The 13,101-nt window shown below is 49.6% G+C and overlaps 3 protein-coding genes across 3 annotated transcripts; all 3 read right to left on the bottom strand.

Annotated features, from left to right (window-relative positions):
• Positions 1–112: 112 nt before the first annotated feature.
• LAJ45_10685 (uncharacterized protein) lies at positions 113–526 on the bottom strand (the record flags this gene model as incomplete). Its single annotated transcript, XM_046120202.1, has 1 exon — positions 113–526. The coding sequence occupies one exon, from the start codon at positions 524–526 to the stop codon at positions 113–115; it is 414 nt and encodes a 137-aa protein (XP_045966552.1).
• Positions 527–2,879: 2,353 nt separating this feature from the next.
• On the bottom strand, positions 2,880–4,513 carry LAJ45_10684 (uncharacterized protein; the record flags this gene model as incomplete). Its single annotated transcript, XM_046120201.1, has 3 exons — positions 2,880–2,884; positions 3,219–4,418; positions 4,468–4,513. 3 exons carry the CDS (start codon positions 4,511–4,513, stop codon positions 2,880–2,882), a joined length of 1,251 nt encoding a protein of 416 aa, XP_045966551.1.
• Positions 4,514–9,985: 5,472 nt separating this feature from the next.
• Positions 9,986–10,576, bottom strand: LAJ45_10683 (uncharacterized protein; the record flags this gene model as incomplete). The annotated part of the gene is made up of 1 exon (XM_046120200.1): positions 9,986–10,576. The coding sequence occupies one exon, from the start codon at positions 10,574–10,576 to the stop codon at positions 9,986–9,988; it is 591 nt and encodes a 196-aa protein (XP_045966550.1).
• Positions 10,577–13,101: the final 2,525 nt, after the last annotated feature.

The raw sequence follows: 13,101 nt of genomic DNA, 5'->3' as shown, positions 1-13,101 counted from the left end.
ATCGATTCCACTACTTCTTGTATTCAAGGCTGATACTATCATAAATCTTTATGTTTCTAGAGGCTGCCTTGTCTTTTGGCCTAGTCAGCCTCTGTCTCCTTGTGACAGCTGTTTACTCCTCGTAATTGATCTCCTGTACATCACCACCAGGCTCTAGGGCAGGGTTTACAGCTGGTTTTTTTCCACGCTTGGCTACGGTCTTTATTTCTGTGGTCTGTATTTCCGCTTTGCCTGTTCGTGGTCTACCCTGCGCCTTTTTAAGGACTGGGCCTTCAATCTCGAATTCAAGGACGTAGATTTTGACCTGCTTGTCCATGTCAAGCTTTCCCTTCTTCGAACCATTCTCGACGAATGGGCAGGTTGCGGGAAATACCTTGTTACCACGCTTGGCCAAAGCATCGACAATACTTTTAGTTCCGGCTTCAACGCCAGGGCTCGAGTTTTTTTCGTTCTTTCGGAGGAGCTCAAGTAGCTTTAGCCAGGGTCCGATGCTTGCCTGCAGATCTTTTCGATGAACCAGTTCCATTTCGAACATATTAAGAATTAGACCAAGCGTTCTCTGAAGGTCTTCGATATCACCCCCATTATCCACCTCGAGGTTGAGGCAGTGCCAAACGGTTCTCAGGCGATCCGCGACGGTGAAGATATACCCTGCTAGAATACCTCCTTTGATAGTTAGAAAACCGTGGAACCAGCCGGCAGGGACGTAGAGTATTGTTAAGGAAAATGGCTAGTGCTAAGCGATAATTCTGTAGCGTTTTAAACTGATGATATTGTAAACCGGATTCCCTTGACTTGGTGGTTGATGATACCCTCAAGTCTTCGGAGAATCAAGCCCTATTTATACATGTTTGGGACCTATGCCAAGGCCCGCTTTCTAACACTAACTGATACAACGATAATAGAATAAAATAACGCTCCTGAAGATAACCCAGATAGAAAAGCGCCCCCGCATAGTCCCGTCCTCCATTCTAATTCCGACACGTAACCAGGAACCTTGCAATTGCCAGTCATCGGGCTGTACCATACTATTATCCTAGACCTACTTCTCTAAGTAGAACAGCCTACAGCCGTAAGCCCCGCTTCCTATTCTATTCCGGGTGAGACACCCAATAGTAAGCGTGCCGTCATAATAGTATAACACTAGTGTGGTAACACCGCGTGCTCCCACACTACCCGATACCTTTCTATGCTTGTCCTTTCGTTACCCGACCGTTCTCGCATCACAACCCGTCACTCGTATTCGTCCCTGTCCTAAACCTTTTAGAACAGTGTTCCGTAGTTCCTGTAACACTACTCCCCCTTCCTAGACGTCGCCCTCGACCGTTAAAACCCTTCTATGATAAAAACCCTGTGGGAAAAGTCATAGAGTAGGGAAAGGTATCGAGCTTAGTCTCGCCTGTTCCGTTGTCGTTTATGAGCCCGGTCATTATCGATCACTGGGCCTTGACTTCGCGTATGGGGTCGTATGTTCGAGGTTGGCTGGAAGTTCTCGTCTGCCAATGCCTCCTGTGGCTCGGGTGTTGCCAGTCGCTTTCGTGTATTCTGTTTTCTGGTGGGGTCTGGGTCCTCACGATAGGGTCGCAGCAACATCTCGTGAAAGACGTCATGAACCTTCCATTCTACCGGAAGCTCCAGGCGGTAAGCCCGATTGCCCACCACTGCCGACACTGTGAATGGTCCCGTGAACTTATCTGACCACTTGGAGTACCCTCCAAGGTTCCGAGTATCCAGCAAGACTTTCTGACCGATAGTGAACCGCTGTGCTGCGGGTCCTGGCTTTAACGCCATCCTGTCGAAAGTCTTCTGTAGCGTATCTCTCGCTAACTCGTGAGCCGTGATGATCTCGTACAAGTAGTTGTTTCCGTTGGCATCTAATCGTTCGATCTCTGCATCCGTAGGCCAGTCCATTCGGGGGTGGAAGCCATAGTTGCAGTAGAACGGTGATTGCCCAGTCGACGTATGCTTCGCATTGTTGTAGGCGTATTCGCAGATAGGTAACAGGTCCTTCCATTTCTTGCCTGTCCCTGCCGTATATGCCCGAATATAACCTTCCATGTGTTGGTTGGTTCGTTCTGTCTGGCCGTCGGTTTGCGGGTGGAATGAAGTAGAGAGTCTCCTACGAACCCCCAATCTTTCCGTGATTGCCGTCCAGAATGCTGACACGAACTGTGTTCCTCTATCAGAGACGATGGTCCTAGGAAGTCCGTGGAAACGCCAGATGTCTTTGACAAATGCGTTGGCGGTCTGCTCCGCGTTGATCCCCGTCATTGGGATGAAGTGAGCCATCTTCGTAAAACGGTCCACGACTACCAATACGTTACGGAATCCTGATTTCTCCTAAGGCATTTCTACTACGAAATCCATCGAGATATCAGTCCAAGGTGTGGTGGCTAACTCTAGGGGTTGAGGGAGTGACAAGTGTCTCCGATGTTGCTTGGCTCTCTGGCACACATCGCAAGTCTTGACGAAGTTGGCTACATCCGTGGACATTCCTGGCCACCAGTAGTTCCTATCGATCAACTCAAGGGTTTTATCCCTTCCTAGGTGCCCCGCTACGGGTCGATCATGATGTTCCTCAATGACCTGCTTGACCGCGTAGCCCGGTACTACCCATCGACCATCGTGGGTGGGGTCATTCGAATCGGGACTCCATTCAGCGGCAGGCTCTACCTTTACGATAGCAGCCTCCGGTGGTCCAAAGATCTCAAGGTTTGAATCAGGGAGGTGTTCATCCGGAACCATCCTCCGAACCCATCGTCTTTCCTGTTCATACCAACCCTGTAGTGGCTGAGGCAGCTCTACGCTTGGTATATCGTACCACTGATCCAACTGATTCCATTCTTCTTCGGGGTTGCCAATCACTTTGGGCCCAGTTTCTACGCTGGTCCGTGATTTTCTGACAAACTGTTCTGCGCTGAGTAGCTGTTTTACGGGCTGCTCACGCATTACTCCCCCTTCCATTGCGAACTCCGGACGCCTTGTAAGTGCATCTGGCTTGCCGTTTTTTTCGCCTGGGCGGTAATGGATCTTGAAGCGAAAAGGTGCTATCTTCTCGGCCCATCTGGCTTGTCTTCTTGACAACTTCTTGGTCGTTGTGAAATACTGCGGGTTTTGGTGATCCGAATGTATCTGGATAGGGATGTCCGTTCCTTCCAGCCAATGTCTCCAAGTCAAGAGAGCAGAAACTATTGCAAGCATCTCCGGATGTAGAATACCGTCCTCGAACACCTGAGAGAGTACTGCGGCCTCGGCCCAGTCACTCGCATCAGTCTCCACGATTGCTTCGCGGTGTTCGTCATAGTGTCGGAGTATTGGAGCAGACGTAAATCTCCTCTTGAGCTCGTCGAACGCATCTTCCTGTTCCCTGCCCCATTTCCATACGGAACCTTTCTTCAGGAGATCGGTCATAGGTCTGCAAACCTCAGAGTATCGGTGGATGAACCATCTTAGGAAATTGGCGAAACCAAGGAAGCATTGAAGTTCCTTGACCTTGGTTGGGGCTAACCAACCTTCGATCGCCTGCACCTTCTTTGGTGATACTCGGTTCCCTTTTCCTGATAGTATAAATCCCAGGAATTCTACATCCTGTTGATACCATTCCGTTTTCTCGAGGTTTCCGTATAGATGGTGTCGTCGCAGTCGCTCCAAAACTTCTCGTACAAGAGTCGTATGCTCTTCTCTAGTCTTTGAATACATTAAGATGTCATCCAGGTAGACTACTACGCCTTGATCTAGAAGATCCTTGAATATGGTATTGACCATGACCTGAAACGACGCAGGAGCATTGGTCAAGCCAAAAGGCATTACCCTATATTCGAAAAGGCCGTATTTCGCTCGGAAAGCGGTTTTCCATTCTTCGCCCTTAGCAATCCTAATCAGATTATAGCCATTTTTCAGGTCTATCTTCGTGAAGTAGAGTGCTCCTTTCGTTGCGTCGGCCAGCTCATTCATGAGTGGCAGTGGATAACGGTTCTTGATTGTGATTCCATTCAAACCACGAAAATTGACACATAACCGAAGCTTACCATTAGCTTTCGGAACGAACAGGACGGGTGCCGCTGCTGGGCTAGTGGAGGGGACTACTTTGCCGGAGGGCAAGTTCTCGTCCAAATATTCCCGGAGTGCCTTATCTTCAGGTGGGGAGAGCGAATAGATCGGTCCCCACGGCGGCTGCTTTCCTTCCATAAGAGGAATGGTATGATCCCATTCAGAGTGATCAGGTAGTCGAGCGGCTCCTTCCTTGGAGAACACGTCGGCATATTCCTGAAACTCCACCGGTATAGCACTAACGAGAGCCTCGTTTACCGATGCTCTTGCCCAAAAGAGGTGTTGCTCGATCGTCATCTGCTTCTTGGGTGACGCCCTCAACAGCCTGATGACCAGCTCTTCTGGGTCTTGATCGTATATGTCTTCGACTGATACGAAGCATCCATGGACTATACAGTTGTTGCTATGGAAGCTGACACTGTTGCGTCCCCAATGGATGGTTGGTTGATGCTTCTTGAGCCATCGATGTGGTATGACGAGGTCTTCTCCTGCAAACGAGCCAACCTCACAGGTAATAGCCCTATCTAGGTGGTTGCCGATGCGGAGGGTAAGAGGTTGAGTGATGTGGGGTTCGATGGGTTTTTGTTGAGCGCAGGATGAGGGGGTTTATATAGAGAATTCGAGTGTTTTGATGAAGATCATGATACAACACTTACGCACCAGGCTTTTCGGGGTGTAACCCCATCCCCAGAGTGTGTAAAGAGAATTGAATTTCCGTGCGTGTAACAAATATAGAAAATCTCGTAGCTAACCGATAAGGATAACCATAAGACATAAAAACCTTGTTTCCGTAACCCAAAATAGAAAGAACTCGTAACGCAACATGAGATACCGAAAAATAGAAATACCCAATCAATTTTGATCCTCCAAAGTTGTAATCCTTGCCCTAAATGCCTCATTCTGGGGGCCCAATTTCCGCTTCTTTTCACCCTCCCTTCCGTGGTCCTTTCCTCCGGAAGGATACCGTTTCCTTTTCAGGTCGGTTAACCTGACTTTACTCGTCGCCACGCAATCTTTCGCGAAGTGGTTATCTCTACCACAACTGAAACACTTTCCTTCCTTTTGCCACTTCTCCTTCTCGTCCTTGTTGACACCTAAGTCCTCCGAGGGCTTGGAGTTGTGTGTTGGCGCGGGGAAAGTTTTCCGAGGTGCGGCGTTGCGCGATTTTCGCCGTTCCGATTTTTCCTCACGAGGTTTCACAGCATCCTTGCCACGTAAGATTTCTTTCCGGGCCTTCACCTCGTGATCCTTACGTCCGACCTTCCTAACCCAGGCTAGCCATTCCGCGAAATCTTCTGATTCCTCGATCGCGTTCGAGAGGCGTTGTTCCAGCGAGGAGTTTATTCCTGTTAGGATCATGGATTTCATTACGATGGGTCCGACCTTCGCGTCCCATTCCAGATTCTGCATCTCGTTGATGTAGTCATCGATCATGCCAGTTTGACGGAGCTTATCCATCTTCTGCTTGGCCTGTTCCTGATTGGTCCGATTGCCGTATTGAATCCGTAATTCGTTTTTGAAATTCTCCCATGTCCCGATGCTGCGGTCAACTGATAGTCGTTCCACGAAGTTTCGCCAGAATTTTGCCCCACTCCCGGTAAGTTCCAGGGATGCCCACAGGATCTTGGTCTGGTCGTCCCACCGGACTTTCCTCTGAAGTTCAATTAAGACTTCCATTTGGTCGATCCAGTGCCGTACGTCTTCGTCGGCTTTTCCGGAGAAGGGGATTTTTGCCTGTTTTGGCGTATCTCCCAGGGTGGCGCGAGGGGGGTGCATGAGGTCTACCTCTTGCTGCCTGTTACGACGTCTTCGCTCCTCCCGTCTTTTCTGTCTTCGTTCGCTTGCTCGACGATCGTTCTCTGAATCGGAGGAGCTGGATGAGTCTGAGGGGGATGGGTCCCGTGGTCTTGCGCGGTTTCCGCCGTTGCCGTTATTGCCATTGCCTCCTCTGCCTCCCTGTTCACTCCGTTGGCTTTCTCTTGCCTCAGAGCGAGGGGGTATGGGGGGCTGGCTCCCTGATCCTTCCGGTCTCTCTCCGGAATTGCTAGGGGGGTTCGGTGGAGGTGGCGGGGGTACTATGCCTTCGCCTCCTGAGCCTTTGGGGGCTGCTGCCGTTCTATTGGCTGCTACCCGCATCTGGTCAATAATCTCCTCCAGGTTCTTCTTTGTACCTGCGAACTGGTCTTCCATCGCAGCTTGTCTGTCCCGTTCCATCCTTTCGAGGGCAGCCATAACCTCCGCGGGTATCTGCACCGGGCCATCTTTCGGGAGTTGCTGAACGAAGTTGGTCAGCGCATTTATGTGCTGATCCTGTCGCTCCTGCCTTTCCTGATGCGCCCTAGTTGCTTCGACGATCTGCCCAAGGACTTGGCCGAGGTTGCTGGTAGCGGCGGTGGATTCCGCTCGTAGCTGAGCCATGACCTGGTTGAGCTGATTGTCCCGCTCGGCTCTGTCCCCAGCGAACTTGGTGTGGAGGTCCTCGACGATCTTGTTGGTATACTCCTGCTGCTGCCGGGTGAGTTCCCTGAGTATGGGGATATCCCGCACGTGCATGCTGAGTTCCTCGATCCCGCGGCTGAGCTGTTGTACCACGGGGGCCCCTTGTCGCTGGACCTCTTGCCCAATAAGGTCGCCAAAGGGGTTCTCCACTCGCCGATCCTCTACGTCCATGTTGGTATCCTCGTCGTCGTCCATTACCCGAGGCACCGAGGGCCTCTGAGTAGAGGATCTCTCTCTGATTGGGGTGACGTATGGGGAGAACTCTCGGTGGTCTACCTGCCGCCTCCTCGCCTGCCCATAGGATTCTTCCTGCCTCGTCGATGTGAAGAGGGAGCCTATCGGCACATCTCTCTCTTTCCTGTGGCGCCTCTTCGCCTGGGTTTCCAATATACCTCGATCTCTCAAGGCGATTGAACTCTCCATGTTGTAGTCTTCCTCCGACCGTTGCTGATGAGCCCTTGACATTGCTAAGTTGCTCGAGTTTGAGCTGTGGATGCCTTCTGCACCAGGGTTGAGCAATGAACCAGGGGGCTGGGTGAGCAAGTCCGAAAGACCGTTGCGAAAGAGTGATCTTGATTGGGAAGAGTTCCGGGTAGTTGAGGATTTCGGGATCGTTTTCCTCGAAGGTAGCGGTGGTTCCTGCTTCTGCGAAGAAACCTGTGTAGTGGAGGTATCCGCAGTATAGATGTTCGGCGCGTCCTCTTCGAACGATGAAGGATGTAGCGCAAAGGTAATCGTTGATGGCTGCTGTTGCCACTCGGGGGTGCATATAGTACCTTGGTCTTTTCTAATAGACTAAGCGCTTATTCTTCTACTGAAAGTACGGTGACTATCCGCCACTAAGCAAAATACCCAGAGTATTGGTTTAAGCGAGTAGTTGTCTTATTGAGACTTCTGGTAGTGTATGCGATAGGTAAAAAGTAAAAGTTAGGGATAAGGTACAATATAGTGTTAAGGAAAATGGCTAGTGCTAAGCGATAATTCTGTAGCGTTTTAAACTGATGATATTGTAAACCGGATTCCCTTGACTTGGTGGTTGATGATACCCTCAAGTCTTCGGAGAATCAAGCCCTATTTATACATGTTGGAACCTATGCCAAGGCCCGCTTTCTAACACTAACTGATACAACGATAATAGAATAAAATAACGCTCCCGAAGATAACCCAGATAGAAAAGCGCCCCCGCATAGTCCCGTCCTCCATTCTAATTCCGACACGTAACCAGGAACCTTGCAATTGCCAGTCATCGGGCTGTACCATACTATTATCCTAGACCTACTTCTCTAAGTAGAACAGCCTACAGCCGTAAGCCCCGCTTCCTATTCTATTCCGGGTGAGACACCCAATAGTAAGCGTGCCGTCATAATAGTATAACACTAGTGTGGTAACACCGCGTGCTCCCACACTACCCGATACCTTTCTATGCTTGTCCTTTCATTACCCGACCGTTCTCGCATCACAACCCGTCACTCGTATTCGTCCCTGTCCTAAACCTTTTAGAACAGTGTTCCGTAGTTCCTGTAACAAGTATATAGTCGGCCCCAGTTCTCGCTATCCTCCAAAGCTCTAGATTAGGAGCAATCGAGGCAAGCCTCGATGTTAGCGACGGCCTTACATGTGAGCCGCCGATGAGGTTTGCCTCCAGATAAGCATTCGGGTAAAACTCCCACTCGTTCTTGGGAGTTGGGGGCCAAAGAATGCAAAGCTCCTCTGCTTCTCTAATGCAAGCAAAGATATTATCCTGTGCATGGTCAACCTGTATGTCAATCCAATAATGATGAATTGTGAGATTGTAGCCCTCGTACCCGACCATATTGCCTCTCCTGTCAAGGGACACAGAGACAGAGAGTGGGTATTGCGCGTATTGCGCCTCTGGGAAGACGCCCAGAATGTTTTGAACATCGCTAGGTGAATGGTTCCTCTAGTGCAGTTGGTGTATGATGTTGAAGTAGTCACCTCCCTCGGGAATAGCAGTGCTGAGAACCTAAGCATAGTTAGCGGTTGAATCCTCTGTAAACTGTGAATTGGACATACCCTTGGCCTCGAGATGAAGCAGATAAGCTCCTCGTCTTGCTGTGACGCCACCCCCTGCTCCCAAACATCTGGAGAATGAAGCAACAAAGGTTCGTCAACGTGACATGCAGACTTATCATGAACCTCCACAACTTTAAATCGAGATGCAGTTGACACCATAGCACCCCATACATCGGGCCTAGAATCAGGATATATCTGTTGATATTCTATAAGGTCTTTCCAGAAGCTTTGCACTCTAGCATTTGTCCGGTACTTGCAGATCTCTTCATGTTTTGGTTTCACCCTGGACCATAATTTGCGCACCCTTGCCCAGCCACCGGAACTTTGGACCTGCAGCTATACATCTTCCAAGGGCAATCATCCGATGTAACCATATCGGTATCTGATGATATATCAATGGCTTCGACAGGTACAGTAGGCGCTACTGTCGATGCAGCTCTATCAGCGGATTCAGCCGCCGCCAGAGAAACCTGTGTGGATACCTGTGTCAGAGTCCGAGTAGCGGATGTAACTGCTGGTGTGGCTACTAGTGTGACGGATAGTGAGGCTGATGCGAGAGCTTGGGTGGGAGTCAATGCCCGCAATGATGATGCCACTACTGTTGTCGACCCTTCTGCTAGAGCGTCTAGCGCTGTATATACGGCCAAAAGTGCAGCTGCCACAACTGCCTTCTCTTTTCTTTGCTGTCTCTTTTGATTTATATTAGCTTGACGTTCCATTTGCTTCGCCTTTGTGAGGCCAATAGGCTGCGCTCATTGGCGTCCAGCATAGTTGTTATTGAGTATCCTATAGGTAGTAGGAGGTACAGCGAGGTGTGACTTGTAAGATTCGACAGGTTGTGATTGTGAAAGCTCAGGTGGATGATGAATGAATGACGGAATGGCTTGTTGGTTGAAATGAGCTTGTGAACTAACAAAGAGCATAGATACACCAGGAGGAGCAGATGCCACCAGAAAACCATGAGCAGTTCCAAATGTGGTAATTCAATTTTGAGTGAAGGACGATACTGCATTGCTTTGAGGAGGAGCAATTCCCATAGGGGAGAGTGAATTGAGAAGGATTGAGGGGCGGACACGGCTGCAGGAGGAAAGCTGATCTGGCTGGGCGGACGGGAAATCATTTTTGAGGCAGGAGGAACACGCTGGGGAGCGGGGGCGGTAGTAAATTTTGTAGAGGGAAGAGAGGTGCAAATTGGAATCGAGGGGAGCGGGAAACGAGGTGCAGAAGCAGTGGTAGCAGCAACTCGTGTGTCGATTGAGATTGCAACAGGAGAGCAGAGAGGAGCTTCAACTATCCTCAATGGGAGTTCAAGGCTCTTGTGAGGAAGAGGGAGTCCAATGAGAATAGGTGGAGGCGAAACCGATACTGGGGCCGTGGAACGGAGTGGGGCCCCAGCTGCAACTTAACTTGTTGTGGCAGCAAGGGCAGCTACCGGGAGAGTGGTGACAGTCACTGGCTTTGTAGGGTGAGAGATGGCGACAGGAATCGGCGGAAGCGGGAAGCATTGACTAGGAGGGGCAGAAGGGGCAGAAGGAGCAGCAGAGGCAGCAGGGGCAAGTATAGCAGCAACAGGCGCAGGGAAGATTGGGTCTGCACAAGGAGGAGGTACAACAATGCTGGCCGATGGGAGTGGCGGTACTGTCGGAAGATAGGTGGAAGCAGCGGGAGGAGATGAAGGGTCAACGGGAAGTGACAGAGGGGTAGCCAGGGGAGAAGGAGGCGCACTAGCGGCTGCAGTGAACTTGACGGGCGCAATACCAGGGGCAGAGGTGGATGGTGAGTGGAATGCCGGGGAAGAAGGAGGATGGATAATCTCTCCCGGCCTTGTGATGATAGTCACTGCACTGACTACCGGGCAAATGAGACCACCACTGGAAGGATCAGTTAAGGGGATAGATAGGCCGACAGCCAGGGGAGAGAGAGGAGCTGCAGGAGATGAGGTCACAACAGATGATTCCTCTATTGATGGAGCGGAGATGGTTTCGGGCTGCATAGAGAAAATGAATGTATCCGGAAGAGAACAGCTAAAAGTAGATGATCCAGGTACGGTGAGCGGTTCAGGCAGTCGAAAATGCTGCATTATAGCAGAAGGCGGCACACAAGTCGGCGGAGGGATAAGGTTGAATCGAATATCAGGGTACCTAAGAAATGAAATTGTAGCGCATCGAGGAGGCAAAGCATGGACTCTAAAATTGGCTCAGAATGGGTAACAACATCAGGTATACCTAGCAGGCTAATCACCATTGCACATGGATACCATGGATCGAGGAGGATTGGCAACGGCAGGAGGAGGAGCAGCGGCAGGAGGAGGAGCAGCGGGGGGTAAACTAGAGCGAAGACTCCGAAGGAGAATGGAGCGATCCGAACCTCCACTATTCCTCGCCGGAGGGGTTTCCCTGTTCAAAAGCTGAGCGAGAGTAGGTTTAGTGGAGAGACGTAGGCGAGACGTCACTTGAACGCTAGTCGGTTGGGGTTTCATACTGAAAGCAGCACTGATGAAGGGGAAGCCTTTCCCACCTACAGCCGCTATCTCTGGAGGTACTAGTGCTAGAGATGGTGGAGTTCACTCGTGTTCAGCAGCAGAGCCTAATGAAGTCGATGAAACTAGGGTTGATGGAAGAGATAGATCTCAGGCCGTTGTTGAGCTGCTCGATCATCCACTCTGATTAGTATTTATCCTGTGATGGGAGGATGATAGAACCAACCTAATTCTCTCCCTGCGTCACCCATAAGTGTGCCGGGGATGAATTAAGTAACATTCCCAAAACCCGGACTGGGTGGAAAGGCGTGACAAGCCATTGATGAATGCGATTAATTTAGTTGCTTCAATGATGGAATTGATGAGACCAAGAGGGTGCGCGATGGAGAGCTCGATGGCGTGCCTGAGTGGTGGTGTGGGATGGAGAGCGTAGGATATGAGATGAAGAGTGCGAGGTTCCCATGGGTACGGTGATGATGGAAAGTTGATGGTGATGATGATGATGATGATGATGATGATGATGATGATGACGATGATGATGATGAGATGGAAAGATGGAGAGATTTGGTGGGGAGGAGGGGGAGGGGGTGTTGGTGGCCACATCTTACATACATTTACCTATATATACTCGGAACAGGTAAGATTCTGCGCATAGTCTGGTGGAATAGGTTTTTCCTTTTCTATTGGCGACTTGTTTTTTCATGGGGATATTACCGTCAGGCGACTCTCGGGGGGCTCTTAGGGAGTATTTCGTGGTTTTAAATTTTTCCAAATGCCGAGATTCCCCCCCGAGGTTACTCAGATATTTCTTGGAGAAAGTTTGTAACAATTTCGACTACCGGAAAATGACTTTTGATGGTAGGCCCTTTGCGCATAAGTGCTCTAGCCCTAAATTCGGGTAACTTAATTAATGCTGTCCTCCCATCAACCAAACATACAACTGGAGTTTAGAGGTAGAGACTGCTCTTTCTGCACAAAGAGTCTACTACCTCCGATTCGTGTCTTGCGAAAAGCTACACCAAATTTAGCCTCTGCTTGCAGCTTGCATACTCTGTATTTCTGGTATATGCTGCACAGACATTTCGCCATACAATTTCATATGCAGGTACGGGTGAGAGGCACAGGGGTGGTAAGGATGGCATGGGGGTACGGTTTAGGGTACCCCTGTAAAGTCGTCTATCCCTTGGACGAATGAGACATTGGAAAATTTTTCTCATTCATTAGTGTGTTCTATAAAAGAAGTGATTGATTGAACTGAAGGTAGCATGCTGCGAAATATATGGCATACCAGCGTAATATCAAGACTGACAAATTCAGCAAATCGTTCAACCAATGTGTTCTCAACAAAATATAGAGATCACATGATATATATGCATGAGAGAGATTTTTCAAATGTCTCATTACAATGGATAACTAATACCGAAGTGGAACCATTGCAGTTGCAATAGTGCCGTTGCACCACAGATCAGTCAAGTTTGCCGGCGGTCTGTTTCGTGGGAGCCAAAGACGCCACAGTAAATGCTGAAACACTAGTCACTCCTTGAGGAAGAGATAATACGGTTCCATCTGCTATCTACTATGTACTAGAATACACTTTTTCTTAATTCATTGCAGTCTGATTGGTCGATACCGATATCGGTGTTTAGTAAGTATGACATATCAGAGTGCTGAATACTCGAGAGGAGGAGGATGGGGGCCGAAGGCCTCTCATGATTCTAGAGGGAGAATTAAACAGGGGAGGTAGAATGGGGGGGCCGACGGCCCCCATCGAGGGCCTTCCATAATTATTTGATACCCATAATACTATAACTGACAGTCGCGAGTTGGCACACCCCTAGTTTTATATACAAAAATACCAAAATCCAGACACTACAATTCTGAATGATGGAAATAAACTTCACGACTAGTACTAGATATCCACAAGCATAATTACGCTTTTCTTTACAATTTGTCGCCACAAGGTCATTAGACGTTGGCCTTTAAGCGTGGGTGCACCATAGCTTCGTCTGAGCCTGAGATTCGCAATAGCGATCAGCAAG

The sequence above is a fragment of the Morchella importuna genome, assembly GCF_003444635.1.
Source record: "Morchella importuna strain M04M26 chromosome Unknown Morimp01GS049, whole genome shotgun sequence".
Taxonomy (NCBI): Eukaryota; Fungi; Ascomycota; class Pezizomycetes; order Pezizales; family Morchellaceae; genus Morchella; species Morchella importuna.
This window is presented reverse-complemented; position numbering and strand designations above follow the sequence as displayed.